This window comes from Trematomus bernacchii, unplaced genomic scaffold, assembly GCF_902827165.1.
Source record: "Trematomus bernacchii unplaced genomic scaffold, fTreBer1.1, whole genome shotgun sequence".
NCBI classification, from domain to species: Eukaryota; Metazoa; Chordata; class Actinopteri; order Perciformes; family Nototheniidae; genus Trematomus; species Trematomus bernacchii.
The window spans coordinates 168359-191945 of NW_022987649.1; the positions used below are offsets into that span (position 1 = coordinate 168359).

The following is a 23587-nucleotide window of genomic DNA, read 5'->3' on the forward strand; positions in this document are numbered from 1 at the left end:
TCCTTGAGCCCCGGCCCTGTCCTACATGCACTGGCTTAATCATAGGTGCCGATCCCCACCACCTCTGTTTTGAGTGTCTGGGGCCTGACCACGCCGCGGACGGCCTGACCCAGTCTCCGTCCTGCAATGCCTGCCGTATGCTCCCACAGCTCAGCCGCCGGCACCGTCTGGAGCACTTCCAGGCTTATTATGTCTCGCCGGAGGAGGTGGAGGACCAGGTGGACCTCAAGGTGGTGGAAATGGAGGAACAGGATGTGGCCGGGGAGGTGCCATTCGTTTTCGCCATTCCGGCGGGCCGGGCGGCCCCGTTTCTCGAGGAGGAAGACGACTAGGACTCTTCGATGTCTGGTGCTTCCGGGTCCCACGTCCAGGAGGGTCCACCGCACAGGTCTGCACGTCAAGACTTCCCTTGGTGATGGCCATGGCGGCGGAGCGTGTAGGGCTACCGCTCCCCTCACCACTGCCACCGAAGCCGGTGAGCCGCCTCCGTCAGGGGTTCTATGGCCCGGTTCGTCCGGCGCAGCCGGCCTTCATTTCACCCCCGTTGCCAGATATCTGTGATGTCCCTGGCCACAGTGGCGTCACGTCACGTGTGGTTGGGACTCACCGCGCTTTCCAGGAAGAATCACGATGATCCCCTGGGGGCCCCGTATCCACGGAGGGGCTCTTTGGATCGATCACCTCGGTCACACAGCGCTTCAGTCGCTTGGAGGAAGAGAGGGTGCAGCTCAGCCGCATGCTGCCGCTGGCTCTTCCTCGGGCTCCTCCTCAGGGGAGAGAGCGCGGCGCTACGGTGGTAAGGAGAGAGAGGCGCCGGTACAGAGCCCCCACGGCTCCCGTTGCCCCCTCTACCTCCTCGGCTCGTCCCGCGGAACCAGCTCAATACCGGCACTCGCGGGGACGGACTGTCCGACCTCGACAGGCTTCTGCTCCGGCTCCACCTCAGCAGAGGGCTTCTGCGTGGGGTGCACTGTCCTCCCGGAGCTGACTGGCGGTGGGAGGAAGCGTCCCGGCGGAGAGAGTGACTTTCTCCACCCAGGACGCGAGGGCGAATCCCGCCTCCTCCCTCTTTGATGCAAAGATTGTGACACGCACTTTCAATAAAAATGATTGCATTAATCCCAGTCTAAGTGTAATTTCTCTCCACAATTCCACACTTCCTCATAATGTTATTCCCCATGATTCCCCACTCGCTGCCCCAGTTGTAACTCCAGTAAAGGAAGCAGCTAGTGGGCATGCGCATGTGAGGGTAATAAACCGCAGGAAATGCTATCAAAGCGCTATGCGGGTACAGGGACATTATGGCCGGCGTGTTATTGTCAGGAGACACACCGCGCCTAGCGTAAAAACTCAGATTAATGAATTTTACCGTCTGGGTGAAGACTGCATTATGGCGGAGCGGTGCGTTCAAGGACCTCAATAGAAAATCGGCCCTTTCTGTGTCAGCCCCCCATGGGCCGAACTTCCTTTCATGGGAAGTTTGGCGGCGGAGTGGGCCACCAGGGAATACCACAGCTTCCTGGTTGTGGCTCCACGGCTGATTGCTTGCCCCCTAACACAGTGTTATGCGGAATGGAAGCTCAGCTGTGTATTAACAGCATAAGAGAGGCAAATCTATCATCCCAGGAGGAGATAGGTTTCCTTTCGGCAGAGATTCAGGCCCTGTTGCAAAAACAGGCGGTGTCTGTTGTGCACCCTCAGCACAGAGAGAAGGGGCTTTATTCCATGTACTTCCTGGTTTCCACGAAGACAGGGGAATTCAGACCCATTCTAGATCTCCGCATCCTGAATCAGCACATTGCCTGCAAAAAATTCCATATGTTAACCATAAAACAGTTATTGGAACTAGTGCAGCCGGGCGATTGGTTTACAACCATCGACCTGAAGGACGCTTACTTTCATGTCGAAATTGCTCCAGAGCACAGAAAGTATTTGCGTTTTGCCTTCCAGGGGATAGCCTATGAGTACAACACACTACCGTTCGGCTATTCCCTATCCCCACACGTTCAGCAAATGTGTGACCACAGCGCTTCAGCCGCTTCGCGACCATGGCACGAGGGTTTTCTTTTATCTGAACGGCCTCATAGTCATGGCCAGGTCCAGGGAATGGGCAATGTTTCACACAGCCCAATTGATCCTACACTTAATCAAGTTGGGATTTGCGGTCAATTGGAAGAAGAGCAGTCCCATACCTCACCAGCAGGTGGAGTATCTGGGGATGTTGCTCAATGCAGGCAGGCTATGCGCCACCCTGTCAGAGAGCAGACAGGCATCCCTGCTTCGGGCAGTTCACAGACTGCGACAGGGGACAACGGTGACAGCTGTCCCTGGCTCGGCGGGACAATCCACCCTTGGGGGTGGACGTGTTTGCACTCGAGCCATGGCCAAGAAAGCTGCTCTACTCCTTTCCACCGCTGCGCTTCATTCTCCCCCTCCTGGAGAGGGTGAGACGAGAACATCTGTCAGTCATCCTAGTGGCCCCAGATCACCGGGGGAGCCGTGGTTCGCAGAGGTGACACAGATGATGGTGGGCCAGCCCTGGGCGATTCCTCAGTTCTGTGGGGCGATGTCTCAGGAAGCAGGTGCAATAGGGGCGTTACCCTCTCTGGGCCAACCTCTCCAGGCTTGGCTCCTGAGAGGGACAGGCTGAGACAGGGTGGATTGTCTGACAAAGTTATTCAGACTATCCAGGCAGCAAGAGCAGGATTCACCACAGCCTGTTACAGGCCAAAGTGGTTGGGATTCCAGCGATGGTGTGAGGAGCGGAGTCTAGAACCCCTATCTTGTACGTTGGGCTCTATTCTGTCCTACTTGCAGTTACTGGTGGACAGGGGGCTTGCTCATTCCACAGGTAAAGTGTATGCAGCAGCCATTTCGTCCTGCCATGAGGGATTTGGCAGCAGGTCAGCCTTCAGTCAGCCGCTTATGTTGCGGTTTTTGCAGGGGGTCAGGAGGCAGCGCCCAGTAGTGCACGCCTCCTCCCCGCAATGGGACCTGCCGCTGGTGCTCGAAGCTCTGGTCACAGAACCATTTGAGCCTCTGGAGCTCTCCTCTCTGAAAGCACTGTCATGGAAGACAGCGTTGCTACTTGCCTTGACTTCAGTAGGTATCTGACCCCCCCCAGTATAATGCACTTATGTTTTCCCATGCTCCTTAGGGACCCGGGGAACATGGTGTGCAGTAAGCCCCAAGCAGGGCGCCTTCCTCACTATTTTCCATGCACACTCTTCACGAGGTAAGCGTGTCTGAGTGTGCTCTACCAGCCAAGTAAGCTGCGGCCCTGACTTCTCCACTGTCACAACCGGAGGAGAAGAAGTTGCGGGGCAGTGGCTGTTAACCAAAAGCCGGTCAGGGGCAGTGTGATGGGTCGATGTTGTTGGACGACAGGGCGTTTATGCATCAGGGCTCCACCCACTGTACCCATAGAGTCCAGTAGAGGGCGGAGCCTGTGTAAGATATAACGGGGGGTTACATATTGTAACCCTAGTTATATAAGCACAGGCCTCTACTCAGGGCCCTGTATGTCCTATGCCGCTCGCTGAAGAGGGTGTAGGATGACAGTCAGGAGGCGAGGCCGGGTTATATACGGTGAGCTTGCGCGCGCATTCAGGTAGGCCCGTCCCGAGGGGCCGGCTACGTTTATAGATATCTCAGTAGGTGAATGCTTGCATAGTATGGTTGAGAGGTAGTACCCATAGAGTCCAGTAGAGGGCTCCGCCTGTGCTTATATAACTAGGGTTACAATACGTAACCCCCCGTTGTGTAGCACATTTAATCATCTAGCTGGTACCCTGCCACCCAAACCTGCCCAGCGATGAGAACACAGCGTATTTACGAATGGAATTCCTCTTTTGCTAGTGTATTCAACAGCTGATGGTGTGCTTTGTTAAAAACACATTCCTGTTATTAATAAAAGATCATTGTCCTATTGGGAGGTGTTTTGTGACTATGAACAATTGCAATGTCTGAATGTAGAAAGGACAGTGACACATGATGCTGGGGTGTTTTTTGAAGTGACTTGGAAGCTCTCGTCAAGGACTTAAGCAATGCATCGCTTTGTAGAAGCGTATGCCAATTTGTAAGTCTTCAAACCTGTGCAAACCAGTTGCTTACAGTGGAGGCAGAGTGCAACCATGTCACATTTTTTACTCGCAAAACATTATCGCAAATGCTACCACTTTTGACAAGTCTAGAGCCCTGCAGAGATAATTAGCAATCACTTTTATATTATAATTTCAAAGGCTCCAGAGAATCACGATAAATGCTTACTTAAGTGTGTTGAGTCTTCTTCAGGAATTGCCTTTGTTGCAGAGCACATCATGGCTGCATCCCCTCGTAGTGTCTCTCTGGCTGATAGATTGTGCTGTGTTGTGGCTGAGTCAACAGTCTAGTATTTTAAGTTAAACGACATTGCTTTAATTAAAGATGATCTCACAGATAATGACTCCTGACTGGATCATTTGTCTCTGTTATCTCTCAGCTCTGCTGTGTCCTTTTCTCTCTTTTTTCGGCACTTCCCTGTCGCTCTTCTGTATTTCCCTGTAAGTAAGATCACAGACACAGTCCTGGCTTCTCTCTGTATCATCACAAGCATAACCACTGTGTCACAAGCCGGCTATTTGACAGGAAATGGCAATTGTTCTGGCAAGATAAGGCCTTTGATGTTTGTAGATGATAGCTATCTGCAGGATCCTTTTACTTCTCCAATTGCCTACATTCCTCTTTGACATGGGTTACATATCTCTAGAGGCTCCTATTTTTGGACAGAGGAGCTCTTTTTACAATGTTAAATGATATGCTAACTATAACTCGATTCATGCTTATTATTAAAGACATACCTATATTCATAAGTGGTCTTGTTTTACCTCAGCATCCTGTCTTCTTTTTCCTTCTAATGTCAATGCAGTAACCTTGACCCTTGATGATTTCATTATAAGGTCAATTGAAAGATTTGGTCTCAGCTATGTTAAATTATAAGATTTAAACATTTTAAACATGAAACGTCCATAGCATGTATGTACAAATACGATACAGTAACAGCACCGGCCTCAGAAGCGAATCTGAGCGGATAGAGATGCAGTAGATGTTGTGTTTTCATAATTATCAACACAATACATTTAAAATATACACAATAAATATCACAAAAATATGATTGTGAACATATATAAAAAAGATGGATCCAGAGTGGTGTCCATTGGCATCAAACAGAACCCAGACAGCAGGCGCAGCCACTACTTATGATCCACACTATTAAATGTGGCATTTTGCATGATTACATTTTGACTGGAGACACAAAAAGTCCGAGGATGATTCCGCTCATGATGCTGCTGATGATGACAGGCATTTACGGGCCATGAATTCAGAATGATAGAAACAGCAGATAGAAAGACATAGAGAGGAAGAGGAGGAGCTCGGCCCCCCATTAGTCTGAGCCTACAGCAGCCAGACTGTGTGCTTGGTGCAAGTCAGGCCTGAGTGAGTCCAAACTAATCTTTATCCATGAGGTAGTCTAAGCCTACTTTTAACTGTGGAGAGGGTGTCTGCCTCCCGAACACAAACAGTGAACTGGCCCCAGAGGAGACTCTTTCTCCCATTCTACTTTTCTGGACTCAGATTATCCTATTTTTGACTGTTAAAGTGTTGCTTATTGATTGTTTTAATTTGCTTGATTGATAGTTATAGTAGGGTATCATCTGCATATCACAATGGGCAAACTGTGTAATTACAACTTCTAAATCTCAATGTACGATATGGGGTCGAATACAAATCCTTTTTCCCATACTTACATTGTGAGAGAGACGTCCGGTAATCAGTGGATAGTTGTTTTTAAGGTACCTCAACTTATTACGAACACTTAAATGGCCCTTGTTGAAATAATTTTGTCCTAAAATGTGTACAATTTGCTAATGGCTGAATCCGGAGTTATTTTCCTAGTCATAGTTAACATGCATCAGATTGAGGAGGACTGCGGTCCACTGCGCTCATATCACAAGTTTGGAATGTAATTCATCACTTTTATCATCCCATGAAACATTGATGGGCTGTCAAGCAACTTTAGCACCATTTTATGAAATATAACATAATATTATTTGCAGGCTATTTACTTGTAGTTGTAGACCCTCATTTCAATATTGTTGTTTATTTTATGTTGAGAATTCTCAACATAAATGTTCTGCTTTAAATTAAATCCATGATGCTCTGGAAAACATTCAAATCCCAAGTGTTATTTATATCTATGTTTATTAAAAAGACATATTGTAGATGTTTCGGGTCTAATTTGAATCTGGCCTGCTGTGTGATGGCTGAAAATATACTATTTCCTCTTTGTTCTCCTCACCACAGCGAGGGAAGAGAACGTGGCCACTTTCCGTGGCTCAGAGTACTTCTGCTACGACCTCTCCCAGAACCCCATCCAGAGCAGCAGCGACGAGATAACGCTCTCCTTCAAGACGTGGCAGCGCAACGGCCTTATCCTTCACACTGGCAAGTCAGCTGACTACGTCAACCTGGCGCTGAAGGATGGTGCTGTCTCCCTCGTTATCAACCTGGGCTCCGGTGCCTTTGAGGCCATCGTGGAGCCAGTCAACGGGAAGTTCAACGACAACTCATGGCACGATGTCAAAGTGACCCGCAACCTCCGGCAGGTAAGGGGAAGAGATGGATGTGCAAACCTTTTATGAATTTGATCTTAATTATGGTGTTGATGATGTATAGCAGTTGTGTTTTTACATGCTAGCTAGCTGAAAGCTTGGTGTTAGCAAGAAAGAACAGCATGCACAGCTTACTCGCTTGATCATTGCCAGTGAGCTTGCTGACTCATCCATTTAGGATTTTTTAGCTGACCATTGTGAAAAAGTCCTCACTGTTAAAATGTTTGAACAATTAGGCAAAGGAGACAAGTTGAACCTGGCTAATAGCTCTGTGTAGATTTACTTTGAATGAACCCCAACAGTTTGTTCTATTATCTTGTTTTTTTGAACATGTTTTATCTTTAAATGTCACTCATTTTCAGGTGTTAATTTATCTGTCTGTCCTTTTTCATCTCATGGTTTTACATGACTTTTTTCTTTCTCTCTTTCCATTACCTTCCTCCCTCCTTATCTGTCTGAGGATAATGTTTGAATGAGTTGATGGTGGAGGGCTGTGTCATGCAATTCAAGTTTGCTGCTAAGAGTCGTGTGTTGGACATTAGTCTAATTAGCTCACTACCGTGTCAAATAAAGATGAAATCAGAACTATGCATTCACTAGGTCTCACATAATTGTACGCTATATATTTCTATGTATGTATAACATTTCTTTGATGCAACAACAAACAAAAAGCAACAATAGATTTAACAGACTCAATAAGGACAAAACAACACCCAGAGACAGACAGAGAGAAAATGTCTGCCGTAGTTTTTTAAAGTAAAGAAATTGTACGATTTCTGGATCCCCTTGATAAACACAACTCACCATCGACCGTACACACCTTTGCACTTATCAAAAACAAATACACCGGCAAACCAAATGGTAGAAGATGAACTTCTTTTCATTTCCAAAAAGCTTTCAATGTTTGACATGAAGGCTCTGGACGTGTGATTTTGCCTACAAACAAAAAATGATGTGATGACAATGACAGATATGCCTATTCACAAATTACAGCTTTTTTTCAAAAGCTACTTCCAAATCCTGGAGCAGTACTGTTATGTTCATAATTTTTTAAATGATGTGATCCACTGATAGTTCTAGGCGCAGAACACAGACTCATGAGCAGATCATGTTGAACAGATGTATTAAGCCATGGATGAGGGGACAGGCAGGAGACGCAGGACATGGAGATGCAAGGCGAGGCTGTGAGAGAGCAGGGGGGGATGGAGAGGAGGCTGGACGGAAACAAATCTTATAACTAAGAAACTAGACTAAGCAACCTAGAGCGAGTAACTACCACTGGTGTTGAAACAACAATCTGGGATGAATGACTGGAGAACAGAAGTAGTTATAGTCAGGCTGATGAGACAAAGGGGAGCAGGTGTGCAGCAGGTCTGCATGGCCTCACGCTCAGGTCAGGGAAACAGGCGGCTGGGGAATCATCGAGGCCATGGAGGGCCTGGAGAGTGCTTGAGGATTGCTGAAGACTCTGCTAAATCAGGCTCTGATAAACTGATGGGACTCTAACAGGTTGAGTAACTCAGCGACCCTGGGGGGGAAACTGCAGACTGCAGGCACGAGGAGGGACAGATCAGCACCAAATCCTGACCAGTCTCTGTGAGGGCAGCTTTAACCAGGGCTGGGGGAGGACATGACATGGAACTGAATGATATCATGATGATTAAGATAGACGGGAAGATAGATACTTTATTGATCTCAAACTGGGAATTTCTCTCAAAGGTCGCTGCATTTCTCCTAGTATTAGGAGCAGTGTGCACACACGCAGGCCACACACCTCACACAAGATTATCATGTTGGCCTGTGTAGGAGCCGCATTTAAGTTGATTTTGTTTTGATTGATTTGGAACCAGCATTCTTCTGTTTCAGTGAGAGGTGCGCTTTGCTCAGGTGAAGGGGGCGGGGCTAAAGCTTTAAGTTGGAGGTGCAGGTGTGTGACGGCAGGGCAGCAGGCAGCAGCAATACCGTCATTGACACGCAGACGCAGCCTTATGTTTAGCAAAAAGACGGATTATTAGGATCTGCTGTTTAAGTTTACGTTCAATATTGTTTTTTGCTGGAAAATAAACGTTGAAAGAGAAACCAAAACGTCCAGTGGATCTTTTACTGCGAGTCTGACACTGCTTCCCAGCCCCAAGCTCTACATGTGGTCAAGAAAAGGAACCTTTGAAATATAGGAGTTACAAGACAAACGTTTGGATTTTGGCCACTACATTGAGTCAATGACGCGCTGTGATTGGAAACACGAGGACTATTGGAGGATCAAAGGGATCCACGGAATCAAAGACAAAGGAAACGGCGGCCCGACGCGTGGTGGACTAAACAAAGAAACACTTGGGAGGAGGTATGTTCTTTCAGATCAAACATCACTGAAGGATTATTCGTTTGGAAGAAATACCTGAAGTGTTTAGAAACGGACTTGATATTTGTGTTCATGGACAGTGAATCTTTTATTTGTCAACTTTTCTGTGACGTTGGAGAAAAAGAGAGCAGCGGTGAAATACAGCCTCTTAGGAATGAACTTATGAAGTAACCTGAGTTAAGCTGTGAAATACAAGGATAACGGAAATAACAAGAACTGTTTCTAAACATTTGAAGACTTTTTGGAAGTTTATATTGGATTAAAATGGCGAGTTCTGATGAGGCGGACTCGCCTCCTGTTAAAGACATGGATGAGGCTGCGGCGCAGCTGCACTCATCGACATCAGGAAAAGCTTTGCATTTAACACGGAGAATGAACATTGTGAACAGCCTGATGACTGATAAGGAATACCTGGATGAAGTCAAACGGAATATGTTGAAGTTTAACGAACTTACGGATGATTTTAAAGCCTTGCATGTCTCATATGCGCAAATGTTGGATGAGAGCGCAAGAAAAGAGGACGATGAGAAATGGTATCAGCCGAGATGTACAATCATAATCACATTCCTTGCCAAAGTTACTAAATGGATGACCGACATAGAAAATGCTGATTCACTCAACTTGATTCAAGTGGGAGGTCTGCAAGCTGAGGAAGGTGAATATGCAAATGAAGGCGGCGGTCTGAGCGAGGTGGATACACACTCAACGAGGTCTATAAAATCCAGCCACTCTTCCTCCTCCTCACTACGCATCAATGCTGAGGCAGAGAGAGCAGCCTTATTGGCTAAAGCTTCTATGTTACAAGAAAAACATGCCATTGAAGAACAGGAACATATGTTACAGAAAAGAAGAGAAACACTAGAACTACATACAGAAATAGCAGCCGCCACAATGAACTATCTTAAAGACAATGAATTAGCTGGGCTTAGCCCTGTACAGGCTGAAGCAGCAGCTACCACACTGGTAGATACACAGCCAGATATTTCACTTGATCCTTATGACAGAGGTGCTCCAGTTGTTAGGAGCAAGGCAGGCGCCCCACTTCACTTTCCCTTTTTTAATGTCCGTGAAGATAACACTCACAGTTGGCCCGATATTCATCATGAAGACAGCATTAATGATCAGCATCAGCCACAACCAACCTCAGTGCACAATATTCCACCTGTCATACCCCAAAGCACACAGCCAACTCTGCCACAAGGGCAAAGCCCCCCTACGCCCAGCACAGCACAGGATGACCACATGATTCAAATACTGGAGAATCAAAGCAGCTTGACGAGGATTCTGGTGAAACAACAACTTCTCTCGACGCTGCCGCAAGGAAATATTCCACCCTTTGATGGACACACTCTGGAGTATAAGTCCTTTATTCACTCATTTGAACATTGTATTGAAAACAAAACAGACAAGAGCAGAGACAGGTTGCAGTTCCTTATACAGTTTACCAGAGGCCAAGCTCAGCGGCTAGTCAAAAGCTGTGAATACATGTCTCCAGACAGAGGCTATCAGAAAGCAAAACGTTTACTGAAGGAAAACTTTGGGAATGAATACAAACTCTCTTGTGCTTACCTGGAAAAAGCTCTATCCTGGCCCCTAGTTCAATCTGAAGATTCAAGGTCGCTGCAGGGTTACGCCATGTTTCTAAGGAGTGGCTGCAACGCTATGGAGGAAATGGAGTACTTGGAGGAACTAGACACAGTGAAGGTTTCTCAATTCTCTAATTCCCCTCCTTGACTCCCCTCCTTGACTCCTATCCTCGTGTCTTAGTCCCGCCCACAGGAGATGCGAGCGGAGGAGTCGAGGAGGGGAGCCGAGGAGAGAGGAGGGGAAGCAGCAGGCGGTTAGAGAAATGAGAACTCCTCTCCTCTGAGCGGTCATTTTAAAGAGACGTCCATTAATGATGACAGGAGGCACAGCAGCCCTCTGTCTGATGGACAGATGTGTTCATGATGACTTATATATTTACTTTGAATTCATTCACAGTGCGGTATAATGAGACAATAACAGGCTACAGATGCGGACATATACACACATATATTGTTATATACAATTTCAGAATCAAACAAGTATGAGAGCACTCTCATAATAACGTAACACAATCAGAGACTGGATATATCCCCCCCCCCCCCCCCCCGCCCCCTCTCTGGTCGCTGAAATGGGGAATTGAAATTACGGGCCAAAAGTTTTATTTACAAGTATTACAAGTAAGCAGAGGACATCAAACCAACTGAGACCTGTCTGTCCGCCGCAACTACGCACACACTGTACCACACACACCTACACACTGTACAACACACACAGCTCCTAAAGAATATAGCCTATATCAGGATACAGCCGTTGTGTATTTTATTATGTGAAGCACTAAATGGTTTTAGAAAGATATCGACTCTTTGTTTGTAGATATCTACTAAACTAAAGCAAATAAAGAGAGTAATGTAGGTCTGTTATACTGAGTGATATATATTATACACACTGCTCTGCTTCCTGCACGGACCTCACAGTTGTTCTCAGTGTAAACATTGCGTCGCGATGAAAGCAGTTAATAAAATAATATCCAGGGGATGCATGCAGAGCTGTCATTGGCTGAGATAAGTCCGGCCGTGCGTCTCGACTCTTTGAAACATCTCTGTTGCCGGAAATACATCCACGAAGGAGCCGTGGAGGACTGTGGAGGACCCATCAGTGTATCCTCGGTTATAGCTCCTCCAGAGAGCCTCCTCGACGCTCGATGCTCGGTCCTCAATGTGCATTTAGAGAAATGAGATGTCCTTCAACATGGCGCGCTGAAATCCATTTCCGGGTCACTTCCGGAGGACTGAGGAGTCGAGGAGTCGAGGAGGGGAAATGAGAGAATTGAGAAGCCTTCAGTGTCCAACATGAGAAGCATTGTGCTTAAGCTACCATACAAGCTCAGGGAGAGATGGCGCAGCAAAGCTTACGCACTGCAAGAGGAGCGCAGTCGTAGAGTAAGGATTTTAGACCTTGTCTATTTCATTGAAAGGCAAGCTCGCATAGCAGCAGACCCAGTTTTTGGTGACCTTCAAGACCAGTCAGCTGCCAAAGGAAAGGTGGCTGTAAAGATTTCCTGTTAAGGCGCAGATCTCAAAGGCGTATGACAGCAGTTTTGCCACAGGTGTCACTATTTCCCCAAAAGAAACAGAGCCTGAACCCTCCTGTCCCTTCTGTAGGTGCAAGCACACATTGGACCGGTGTAAACAATTCTTTGAAGAAACACATAGGAACAAGCTGAACTTTGTAAAGATCAAGGGCATATGCTTTGGCTGTCTCTCCACAGGCCACATTAGTAGAGACTGTAAACGACGCCTCACCTGTAGAGTTTGCAAGCAAGCCCACCCAAGTGCCCTGCACATCTATGTTAAAGATGGTCCAACTAAACAGACTGAAAGGCCCTCTGGTGGAGCAGGCAGAACCACAGCAGAGTTATGTGGCCACATAGGGGCCGGAGAACAAAATAATGTGCTGTCCATTGTCCCAGTGCAAGTTAAGGCAGCAAAAGGCAGTCAAGTCTTGCAAGTCTATGCCCTCCTGGACCCTGGTTCCACCGCTACCTTCTGGACCCTGGTTCCCACCGCTACCTTCTGGACCCTGGTTCCACCGCTACCTTCTGGACCCTGGTTCCACCGCTACCTCCTGGACCCTGGTTCCACCGCTACCTTCTGGACCCTGGTTCCACTGCTACCTTCTGGACCCTGGTTCCACCGCTACCTTCTGGACCCTGGTTCCACCGCTACCTTCTGGACCCTGATTCCACCGCTACCTTCTGGACCCTGGTTCCACCGCTACCTTCTGGACCCTGGTTCCACCGCTACCTCCTGGACCCTGGTTCCACCGCTACCCTCCTGGACCCTGGTTCCACCGCTACCTTCTGCTCCGAAGCACTAATGTCTAAACTCAACCTGAAAGGCAGAAAAACACACATTCTGTTAAGCACAATGAATCAGAAAAAACTGGTGCCATCTCATGTCATACCTGGAATTGAAGTTTCAGCACTGGACAGCGACAACTTCGTACCTCTTCCTGATGTTTTCACCCAGAAAGAGATGCCAGTCACCTCCAGTAGCATTCCCAACCAGAATGACTTAACGCAGTGGGCGTACCTGAACAAAGTCAAACTTCCCAGTATCAGTGCTAAAGTGGAATTATTAGTTGGCACAAATGCTCCAAAGCTGTTAGAGCCATGGGAGGTTGTTAATAGCCAAGGTGAGGGCCCCTATGCGGCTGTGGCTCAGTGGATAGAGTGCTGGACTTCGAATCAGGGGATACCAAGTTCGAGTCCCACTGCAGAAGAAGAAGAAGAAGAAGAAGATACACTTTATTAATCCCTTACAGGGAAATGTCTTTCCCCACTCTGTTAACACACATTACACACACAGGGGAGGATATACATGCACAAACGCAGAGGATATACATGCAAACACACAACCACATGCAGATAGGAGAGGTGGCAGAGCAGAGAGGCTGCCAGGTACCCGGCGCCAAGGGAGCAGTTTCGAGGTTAGGTGCCTTGCTCAAGGGCACCTCGGCAGTGGCCTTGGAGGTGAACTGGCACCTCTCCAGCTACCAGCTCACTCCATCTTTTTTTGGTCCGATCGGGACGTGAACCAGCGACCCTTCGGTTCCAAGACCAAGTCCCTACAGACTAAGCCACTGCCGCCAGTCAGCATGTCGTTGTGTCCCTGGGCAAGACACTTCACCCCAAATTGCTCCTGTGGGGATTATCCACAGTACTGAATGTATGTAAGTCGCTTTGGATAAAAGCGTCTAACAAATGACATGTAAAAAGTAAAAACTCTATTGGGGTGGGTTGTAAATGGGCCACTCAGAAATGGCGGTGAGGGCAGTACGGTGACTGTGAATAGGATATCAGCCACAAGTTTGGAAGAGCTTCTAATGTCACAGTACAACCAGGACTTCAACGAAGTGTCATCTGAGGAAAAGCCAGAGATGTCAGTTGAGGACAAAATGTTTTTGAAAGTAGCCAGTGAGGCTACCCTACAAAACGGACACTACAGTCTAAAGTTGCCTTTCAGGAAAGCCAATGTCAGCATGCCTAACAACCGCCAAATTGCAGAACAGCGCCTGCAGGGCTTAAAAAGGAAGATGAAAAGGGACCAGCACTACAAGCAGGAATATGTTGCATTCCTCAACGACATCTTGGAGAACAACTATGCAGAGGAGGTCCCACAGGAAGATCTGACAGTCATCCGGACACAAATGGTACATACCACACCATGGGGTGTACCACCCCAAAAAGAAAAAGCTTAGAGTGGTTTTTGACTGTGCAGCCTCTTACCAAGGCGTGTCCCTGAACACAGAGCTACTGCAGGGACCTGATCTGAATAATTCTCTTGTGGGAGTCATTGTGAGATTTTGCAAAGAGCCAATTGGATTTATGGCCGACATAAAATCAATGTTCCATCAGGTCAGAATGGATCAATCTCATGTGGACTACTTGCGGTTCCTGTGGTGGCCACAAGGTGATACCAGTAGGCCCCCAAAAGAATACCGCATGCTGGTGCACATTTTTGGTGCTGTGTCCTCACCAAGTTGTGCAATTTTTGCGTTACAAAAAACGGCTGACGACAATGAACATGGGTTCCCACCTCAAGTAGCTGAAACTGTCCGAAGCAACTTTTATGTTGACGACTGTGTAAAGTCAGTCGCAAAAGAAACTGAAGCCATCCAGCTAGTAAAGGACCTCACTGCATTATGCAGAAAAGGCGGGTTTCAGCTGACCCAGTGGGTTAGTAACAGCAGAGCAGGGCCTCCATCCCCACAGAGCAAAGGGCAAAGGATGTTAGGACTTTGGATCTCGACAAAGACAGTCTCCCCATTGAGAGAACATTGGGTTTGCAGTGGGGTGTGGACTCTGACCATTTCTCATCCAGAAGCCACATACACGAAGAGGAATATTTTCAGTTGTAAGTTCAATCTTTGATCCACTCGGCTTTCTGGCTCCTCTGATTCTCCCAGCCAAGCAGTTGCTACAAGAGCTCTGCCAGAGAGGTTTCGGGTGGGACGAACCTTTGCCCCAGACTATATCGGATAAATGGATCGAATGGATAGCAAGTCTGGAGAGGATAAAACACTTCCAAGTGCCTCGCTGTCTGAAGCCAAAGAGCTATGGAACACAAAGGTTTGCACAGCTGCATCACTTCTCAGACGCCAGTGAGAATGGCTATGGCTCAGTAAGCTACATTCGGCAGGTTAACATGCAGGATGTTGTTCACGTTGCCTTTGTCCTAGGAAAATCCAGAGTCCTTCCTTTAAAGCACATCACAGTACCGCGACTGGAGTTGGCAGCTGCAACACTGTTGGTGAAGGTGGACAAAATGCTGAGGAAAGAACTACACATGGACTTAAACCCCTCAGTCTTCTGGACGGATAGCCAAACAGTACTCAAGTATGGTAATGACTACACTAGGTTTAAGACCTATGTTGCCAACAGAGTGTCACTGATACGTCACAATAGTGAACGGTCTCAATGGAGATATGTAAGCAGCAAGGGAAATCCTGCTGATGACGCCACGAGAGGAATGAGTGCAGTCAAATTCATGCAGCAAAAAAGGTGGATACATGCCCCAGAGTTCCTATGGAAGCCAAAGGAAAGTTGGCCTGTGGAAAAATCATTGACCTCTGAGCCAGTGTTGCAAAATGACCCAGAGGTCAGGAAAAACGCTGCTGTATTCACAACAGTGGCAAGCATTGAAACTCCCACAGACCGTCTTATGTCATACATCTCTGATTGGATGAGGCTACTTAAAGCAGTGGCATGGTATCTCAAGGTGAACAATGCTCTGATGTTGACCGTCAAAAAGCGTAAAGAGCTTTCCTCAGGTCCCATCACCACCCGCTCGAGCAGCCAAAAGGGGAGCACTGAGCTAAGCGCTTTCAGGACCACACTTGGTGGACAGCTCCTCACAGTGGAAGACCTCTCACAGGCAGAGAGGTCAGTCATCACCTATGTTCAAAAGCAATCCTTCCCAGTGGAAATGGCAGCGCTGGAAACCGCTCCATTTAGAGTGCAGAAGAGCAGTAAGATCTGTAGACTCGATCCTATACTGGACGAAGGCATCATGAGAGTAGGCGGCCGCCTACACAGATCTGCAATGCCTGATGAGACCAAGCACCCTTATATTCTGACCAAAGATGCTCACACTTCAGATCTCCTACTACGACACATCCACGAACGGTGGTTCAACCGCTCGTGGATGGTAGCCCTGTTTACCTGCATGAGTAGCAGAGCTGTACACCTGGTGGGTGCCCAAACTGAGCTCAAAAAGGCCATGAGTTCACTAAACGAAGGGAAAATCCAAGGCGCTTTGCACCCTGAAGGAATCCAGTGGAGTTTCAATCCACCAGCGGCCTCACATTATGGTGGAGTCTGGGAAAGACTCATAAGATCTGTCCGTCAGGTGCTGACCTCCACTCTCCATCAGCAAACATAGATGGACACAAGAATACCTTCTGCTGCTCCAAGAGAGACAGAAATGGAACACAGTGAGGAAAAACGTTAGCATTGGAGATGTCATCCTGGTAGTTGACCCAACTGCTCCACGGGGGTCGTGGCCATTAGGCAGAGTACTGGAGACCAAGCCTGATGCAAGAGGTCTGACCCGTACAGTGAAGCTCCAGACGTAAACCTCCGTTATCGATAGGCCCATAGCTAAGCTGTGCCGCCTCCTGGAGAAGGAAGAATAATAGGTCTTCTTTAAACATCAATAAGGGATGTAATGTATATACTTTATTTTTCTAAATTCATTATTTGTTTGGGTAATTTGAGTAATTGATTCTGAGAGAACAATTAGGGGCCGGTGTGTAAGAGCCGCATTTAAGTTGATTTTGTTTTGATTGATTTGGAACCTTTATTAATGCATTCTTCTGTTTCAGTGAGAGGTGCGCTTTGCTCAGGTGAAGGGGGCGGGGCTAAAGCTTTAAGTTGGAGGTGCAGGTGTGTGACGGCAGGGCAGCAGGCAGCAGCAATACCGTCATTGACACGCAGACGCAGCCTTATGTTTAGCAAAAAGACGGATTATTAGGATCTGCTGTTTAAGTTTACGTTACATATTGTTTTTTGCTGGAAAATAAACGTTGAAAGAGAAACCAAAACGTCCAGTGGATCTTTTACTGCGAGTCTGACACTGCTTCCCAGCCCCAAGCTCTACATGTGGTCAAGAAAAGGAACCTTTGAAATATAGGAGTTACAAGACAAACTTTGGGATTTTGGCCACTACAGCCTGTCATCAAGTTATTCCCAAAGCTCCTCAGAGAGTATTTTGCCAATCAAGAAGCCAGAACTCATTGTTCACATTGAAATACTCTTACTTTCACTCACATGTGAGAATCGGCGCTGTATTGCCCATCTGCTGTTAAGAAGAGCAGCTCTGCACCATGAGCAGGTTGCTGCTGTCAAAGTTTGAACCAGTATGATTCAAGTGAATCTGCCTTGATCATGAAGCCGCTCCACAACATTCTTTAAATGTGTTTTTTCTTTTTGGACGCTTTTAGGAAATAAATGACAAACCTTATCAGATTTCTTTCCCAATCCTTTTAATCTTGCTTCCTGTTTCCAGCTTTTAACCTGACTGTAAGTAAGTAGAGATTAAAGGAATAACATGAACCATTGCTTTACTAACATGTGTACCAGCCCCTTGCTTTTTTATTATTTGGTTTTAATTAACTTTCATGTATTCTTTTCAATTGTATAATTTTGTTTTTTACCTACCCGCCTTTCTGCAAAGCAAACAGGCATTGGACGCGCTATCGTAAACACTCTCCATTTCATGGTAGATATCATTGCTTTATGTCATTTTTGGTTTGCTGTGTGCTTCTTCCCTTCCTCTCTTCAGACTTCAGAATATCAGGTTACAATTCCTAAAACAAATCCTGTTTTGATTTCCTTCCTTTGCTGTTTGCTTTCCTCATCTTGTCATTCATCTGGCCATCCACTGATGTTGGGATTCTGCCTTCCTTTGAAATCTATCCCTCTGCTAAAGTCACATATTACTTTGCTTCTTCAGGGTTTGAACTAATCTGCTTCATTCCAGATGCTCCTTTTACATGCAATTTTGAGCATATTACACCCAGAATAAAAAGGAAGTCTCTAAGAATTCTGACCTGTGCACTATATGTGCATGGCCTGACATGGACTGAGTCCTCCATATACCAGACTCTCAATTCATTCACACTCCTTAACAAGTGAAACTATGAGGCAACCCATATTGCTTTAGAGAAATGGATGAATCCACCAGGGCACACACACTGTTTTACCCATGGCCATTGTCAGGAACAGACAGTTATTAGTTATGTACGTCGTTATTTTCCACCTCTGCTGGTTAGACCCTAACTTTTAGTAGAAATCCTGTCACAGATGATACGTTTTTAGAACATTTTATTTTTCTCTGAATAATTTCATACAGTGTGTGTGTAATCTGCCCTTCTGTGTGACCTGCATGTTTGCATTTGGTTTTCTCTGTTGTGACTCCTCCCTCTTGTTGGGTTGGGTGTTTTTATCATGTGTGTTTATTCTGTTAGTTTCTTGCCTCCCTCACATGTAGACATAAAACAAGATCACATAAACACAGCATGGTTTGTGCATTATTAGTGACACATGAAGATGAAAATAAATTCATGTTTGTCAGTTACTGGGACTAACTTCACCCATTTGATGTCTTTCTTTAGTGTTTCTACTAACCCTTCATACCTAGAAATAGTTAATATCCACACCAATGTAAGATCAGCAGGTCTAAGACTCAAATTGCAAAACCATCTCAGTTCTAAGTTCGAAAAGACTTCTGTCCTGAAAATTCAAGTTAAAAGTTGTATTTCCACATTCACTGTTCACTCCTCATTGTCAGGTGACAATATCAGTGGATGGGATTCTGACCACCACGGGTTACACCCAGGAAGACTACACCATGTTGGGCTCTGATGACTTCTTCTATGTGGGAGGAAGTCCCAGCACCGCAGACCTGCCGGGGTCTCCAGTCAGCAACAACTTCATGGGCTGTCTCAAGGAGGTACAGTATCTGTTTTATTGTTCACTGCAGTCTAAATGAAATGTGTTCCTGGCATGATCATTACATGCTCACAGCTCATGTATTTGTTTATGCCGTCCTAGATGTTCCACTTCATTTACCAGATAGTCTCTAACTGTGCCTGTCTATGCTGGTACATGGCAGGCACTGTACATGAAGGTTTATCACAGCTCGTTTGGGATCATTCCCTTTCCCTATGTTCCAGTGTGTCCAAGTGGAAGCCTGAAAACAATGCTCCCCAGCTCAGTATTCGCTTAATTCCTGCTTTTTTCCCCTTGAGAAACATTAACTCAACATAGTATTTTAACTCATCACTAACTAAATCAATTATATCATCAATAACTGTGTAAAATATGACCCACAGAAATATTCTTTTTTTATTTGCAGCAATAAAGGGTTTTGGGTTATGTGGATCAAACCCAACAAAAGCAGGAGTTTGAAATGATGAAATCATAATTATCCACCAAGTCACCTAGAGTCGGCGTCAGAACAAATGTTATTGGGGAGCATCAAGAAATTCAGGGTTGTGTAGTCCACCCTCCCACCCCCCTCAGACAACTTATCAAAAGATAAGGCAATCAGGTTTCCCCCAGAGATTTGACAACATTAATGACTAAAAAAAACACACAGTAGTATGTGTTCTTTTGCAGATGGTCTCTGTTGTATCAATCTCCAATCCAACATGTCACCTCTCGCATCTGAGGGTTGAGACCTGCAGGGGGGGCCAAACAGTCAGCAGCAAAAACAAACAAACTTCACTCTTTTCGAGTCACGGTTGTGATACATGGCGGAATTAAATGTATTTTCCTAATGATGAAAATACTTTTGTTCTACCATTTGGTTGGGCTGGTCATTCCTGAGGTCATCTTTGGGACATAACATTAGCTCTTATGCTAGCAGGTGAAACATTTTTGCTGCTCATATATGGCGCCGGCTCCTCCAAAAATAGAATCTTGATAAATCTGGTTTTATATTATTGCGTCTCACTGCAATAGTAGTATGTAGTCAATGATTTATCTTAAAGCTCACCTATTATGCTATATTTAAACAATATATTATAGGGCCATATCTATACAAAACATGTCTATGAAGTGTTTTGCTCAAACAGATCACCCATTGTAGCATGCCTCATACCCCTCTATTTCAGCCCTGTTACTAAAGTGCTGATTCTGGGTCTGGCCCTTTAAATGCAACCGAGCTGCTGCTGGCCACGCCCCTTTGGAGCTGCTGCTGGCCACGCCCCTTTGGACCTGCTGCTGGCCACGCCCCTCTGGAGCGTCCCCATGCAAGCAGTGATCTCTGTGAAGAGAAGGCTGTCTACCAGCAGAAACTCAGCTAAACGCTGCCGTGAATAAACGCCATATTATGTTCCAAACCACATCAAGCGTTATTTCTGAAACAGTATGGAGCTCAAACGCTTTCTCTCTTGTGGGTTTACCACAAGGACAGTACCTTTTATATCCTGCTTCTTTACACATATTCTCTCCAGTACAGCGTTAGCTCTGAGTGTTAGCGATGCTTGCTAATGTAAACACAGACCATATTACTTCCAAAACACGTTGCGCATTGTTTCTTATTCAGCACATAGCTTGACATGTTTTTTATTCAGTGTTTACTGCTAGAACAGTGCCATTATATGTATTATATATATATATATAACAACTTTACTCTAAGTCCCTCCTGTAGACATCCTGCTGAATACACAGACACACAGCTGAGGGAGGGGATTCAGCTAGCGACTGTATATGGAGACGATAGGTTGGGACGTGGGCGGGACGTTGCCAGGAGTTCAACGTAAAGCCAGCCCACATTTTAGTAATGTCGTCATGACCGCAGCAAATCTGGATCAGCAAATCAGGTTGTATTTTCTGACACTTTGTGAGTCTCCTTACACACCGGGGACATAGATTTATGTATAAAAGACATCAAAAAGTGCATTTTGCATAATAGGTGACCTTTAAATTGAAGTTAATTTGCTATATTAGTAGTAAAACTGCAGGATTGGTTAAGCCACATTCCACTCTTTATTTTCATTTTCAATACCAGTCATTCCCCCATTAGGAATTGATTTGATCTGTATTTTCTTTCAGTATCCCAGAAAGTGACCAATGTTTAGGTTGTAGAGCTGATCTCCTTGTGCAGACAAGCACTTTAACACTTTTGAAGCAGTTGCTTTAGGCTGCTATCTTACGCAGAGATAATGAATGTCTGAAAAAGGGACTCTTTTCTTAGCGGACTGTGATGCCGTTGTGAAGGAACACGAGACCAACCAAGCATCATGTGACAGTAGATCTAGGATTTTGAAATGTTGGTTAATACAGGCATGCATGTTAGGATTTTCCTTGATGATGTGAAGAAAGAGAGGAAACAGAAATGTGCTTTGCAAAAATGTGAGAGCCACATTAAGAATCCCCCTGTAATATTATGGCAAAAATAATGACATTACCAGAATAGTCTAATCATTGAGTTTCAACCCAAATCACTTCATGTTTATACCTCTGTCTTGTTTGTAATAATCCGGTTTCAACTCAAAGCAAACCGTTGTCTTGTTTGGTCTTGATCAGACTTAAACTTCACAAGAGATGTAACTTAGTCAAAGTGAAAACCTTATCCTGTAGTTCCTCAGCAGCTCAGGCTGTATTCTGAAACCTCCTTTCAATCTGACTCCAATGTCATGCTATGAAAGCTGAATCACCTTGAGCAAGGCACCGGACAACCCCCCCACCCCCCTCACTCCCATTGCTCCCCGGGCGCTGTACAATAGCTGCGAGGAGCAGTGGCTCCTCGTACTAGACTCCTAGTATAGACTCCTGGTACTAGGATGGGTTAAATGCAGAGAACACATTGCACTGTGTGTGCTGTGGGCTCTGCATGTGTGACCATTACAGAGGGTTTCATCCCTCCCCATTTATTATTATTATTATTGAATTATTATTATTATTATTATTATTATTATTATTATACTATATGTTATTACATTTTACAAATCCATTCCTGGATTATCATCTTCCCCCTCCCCCTTCCCTAATTTATCAACTCTCTAAACAGATGAACATCTTCTAAATTAATCTCTCCCTTTTTATTAGTTTACTTTCAAATCACAAAAGCTAAGCCAGTACTTAAACGAACAATGAATACAAAAATATCAGGCCATTGTAATCCCTTCCTCTATGTTGAAGGCAAATTGGAAAACCCGACCAATATTACTATGTAATCCCATCCAATCAAGCAAAGAAAAGGTCCTATTCCCCTGTGTCGTCCGTCTGTTCTATAATGAGTTAGCATCTTGCATTACAGTAATCATTGGAAAAAACGTTTTGTTTGAATAAAATACAGTGAGAAACACATAGTTCTGTCACAATGCAAATACGTTATTCCTTACATGTCTGAAAACATGAGAGCATTTTCCATACTGTGGACAATACACAAAGGAGCCATTTGGGGTGAAGTGTCTTGCCCAGAGACAAAGCCTCATAATACTTTATGTTATTTACATATTTACATATAATTCTATAAACATAAATGAAACCCAAATCAAGTTTGGCAAATGCTTGAATAAATTATTATGTAGTAATGAAAGGGCCATCAGTCTGCTGCTTAACTCATGAGGAGCAGAACAGAGGATCAGAGTCACTGTAAGGCACACACACACACACACACGCACGCACGCACGCACGCACGCACGTACGCACGCACGCACACACACACACAGCATCTCATGGGCCACAGGGAGAGAAAGGAAGTGGCTCTCGCCTTTTAATCTCCCCCTGGCCTACTTCCTGCTCTGTGCCATGCTGGGCCGGTCTGAGATGATCCGCTGTACCATCCACCCCTCACACACACACACACACAACACATGTGTACACACAACATAGAAATATACATCTAAGCACGCACATTAGGTTTGAATCCTTTATTTCCTCATCATGACACACACATGTCTTAAGGGTGGAAGTGGTGTCACACACACATTTACATGTGGCCTTTTAAGCACACTCAAACACTTCATCAATCAATATCAATAATGTCCACAGCAGCACTTATCAGAATAGTGTGGCATACTATATATCAAAAATCATGTTGATAAGGACGCAATTACAAAAAACGATACATATTTATATATATATATATATATATATATATATATATAAGATATATTTTGAGTTATGGTTAAACATGGCGTAAGGTCACACTGCTGTAGTGGGGAGGCTGCTGAGTAAGGCAAGAGAAGGTAAGTTCCTGTGTGTGGCACTGATTTGACACTTGATTTCATAGTAGATTGCCTGAATAGTGATATTTGGATTTGAGTTATGATTTTTTAGGTAAAGTGTAAATTATTTCGAAGCCTCGGAACCTGAAAATGGACTGACTTTGATTCTTTAAATAATACACACATACACAGACATTCATGGATGCACAAAGGTCACAAACACCGTCTGAAAGACTGTCATCATACCACCCCCTCATGAAGTCACACACATTTTGCCCACCCACCCACATCTCCGCAGCACTCACCAGTT

General features: G+C 45.5%; 1 protein-coding gene across 3 annotated transcripts in view; it reads left to right on the forward strand.

The window, feature by feature from the left end:
• Window positions 1–23587, forward strand: part of nrxn3a (neurexin 3a) — a 200104-nt gene that overhangs the window by 78318 nt on the left and 98199 nt on the right. For all 3 annotated transcript variants that reach the window (XR_004556265.1, XR_004556266.1, XM_034134763.1), the window contains 2 exons: window positions 6343–6644; window positions 18888–19049. Coding sequence is in view for 1 of the 3 variants with exons in the window: in XM_034134763.1 (XP_033990654.1) it covers window positions 6343–6644; window positions 18888–19049 (464 nt within the window). In the remaining 2 variants the exon portion in view is untranslated. The remainder of the gene's footprint in view (window positions 1–6342; window positions 6645–18887; window positions 19050–23587) is intronic.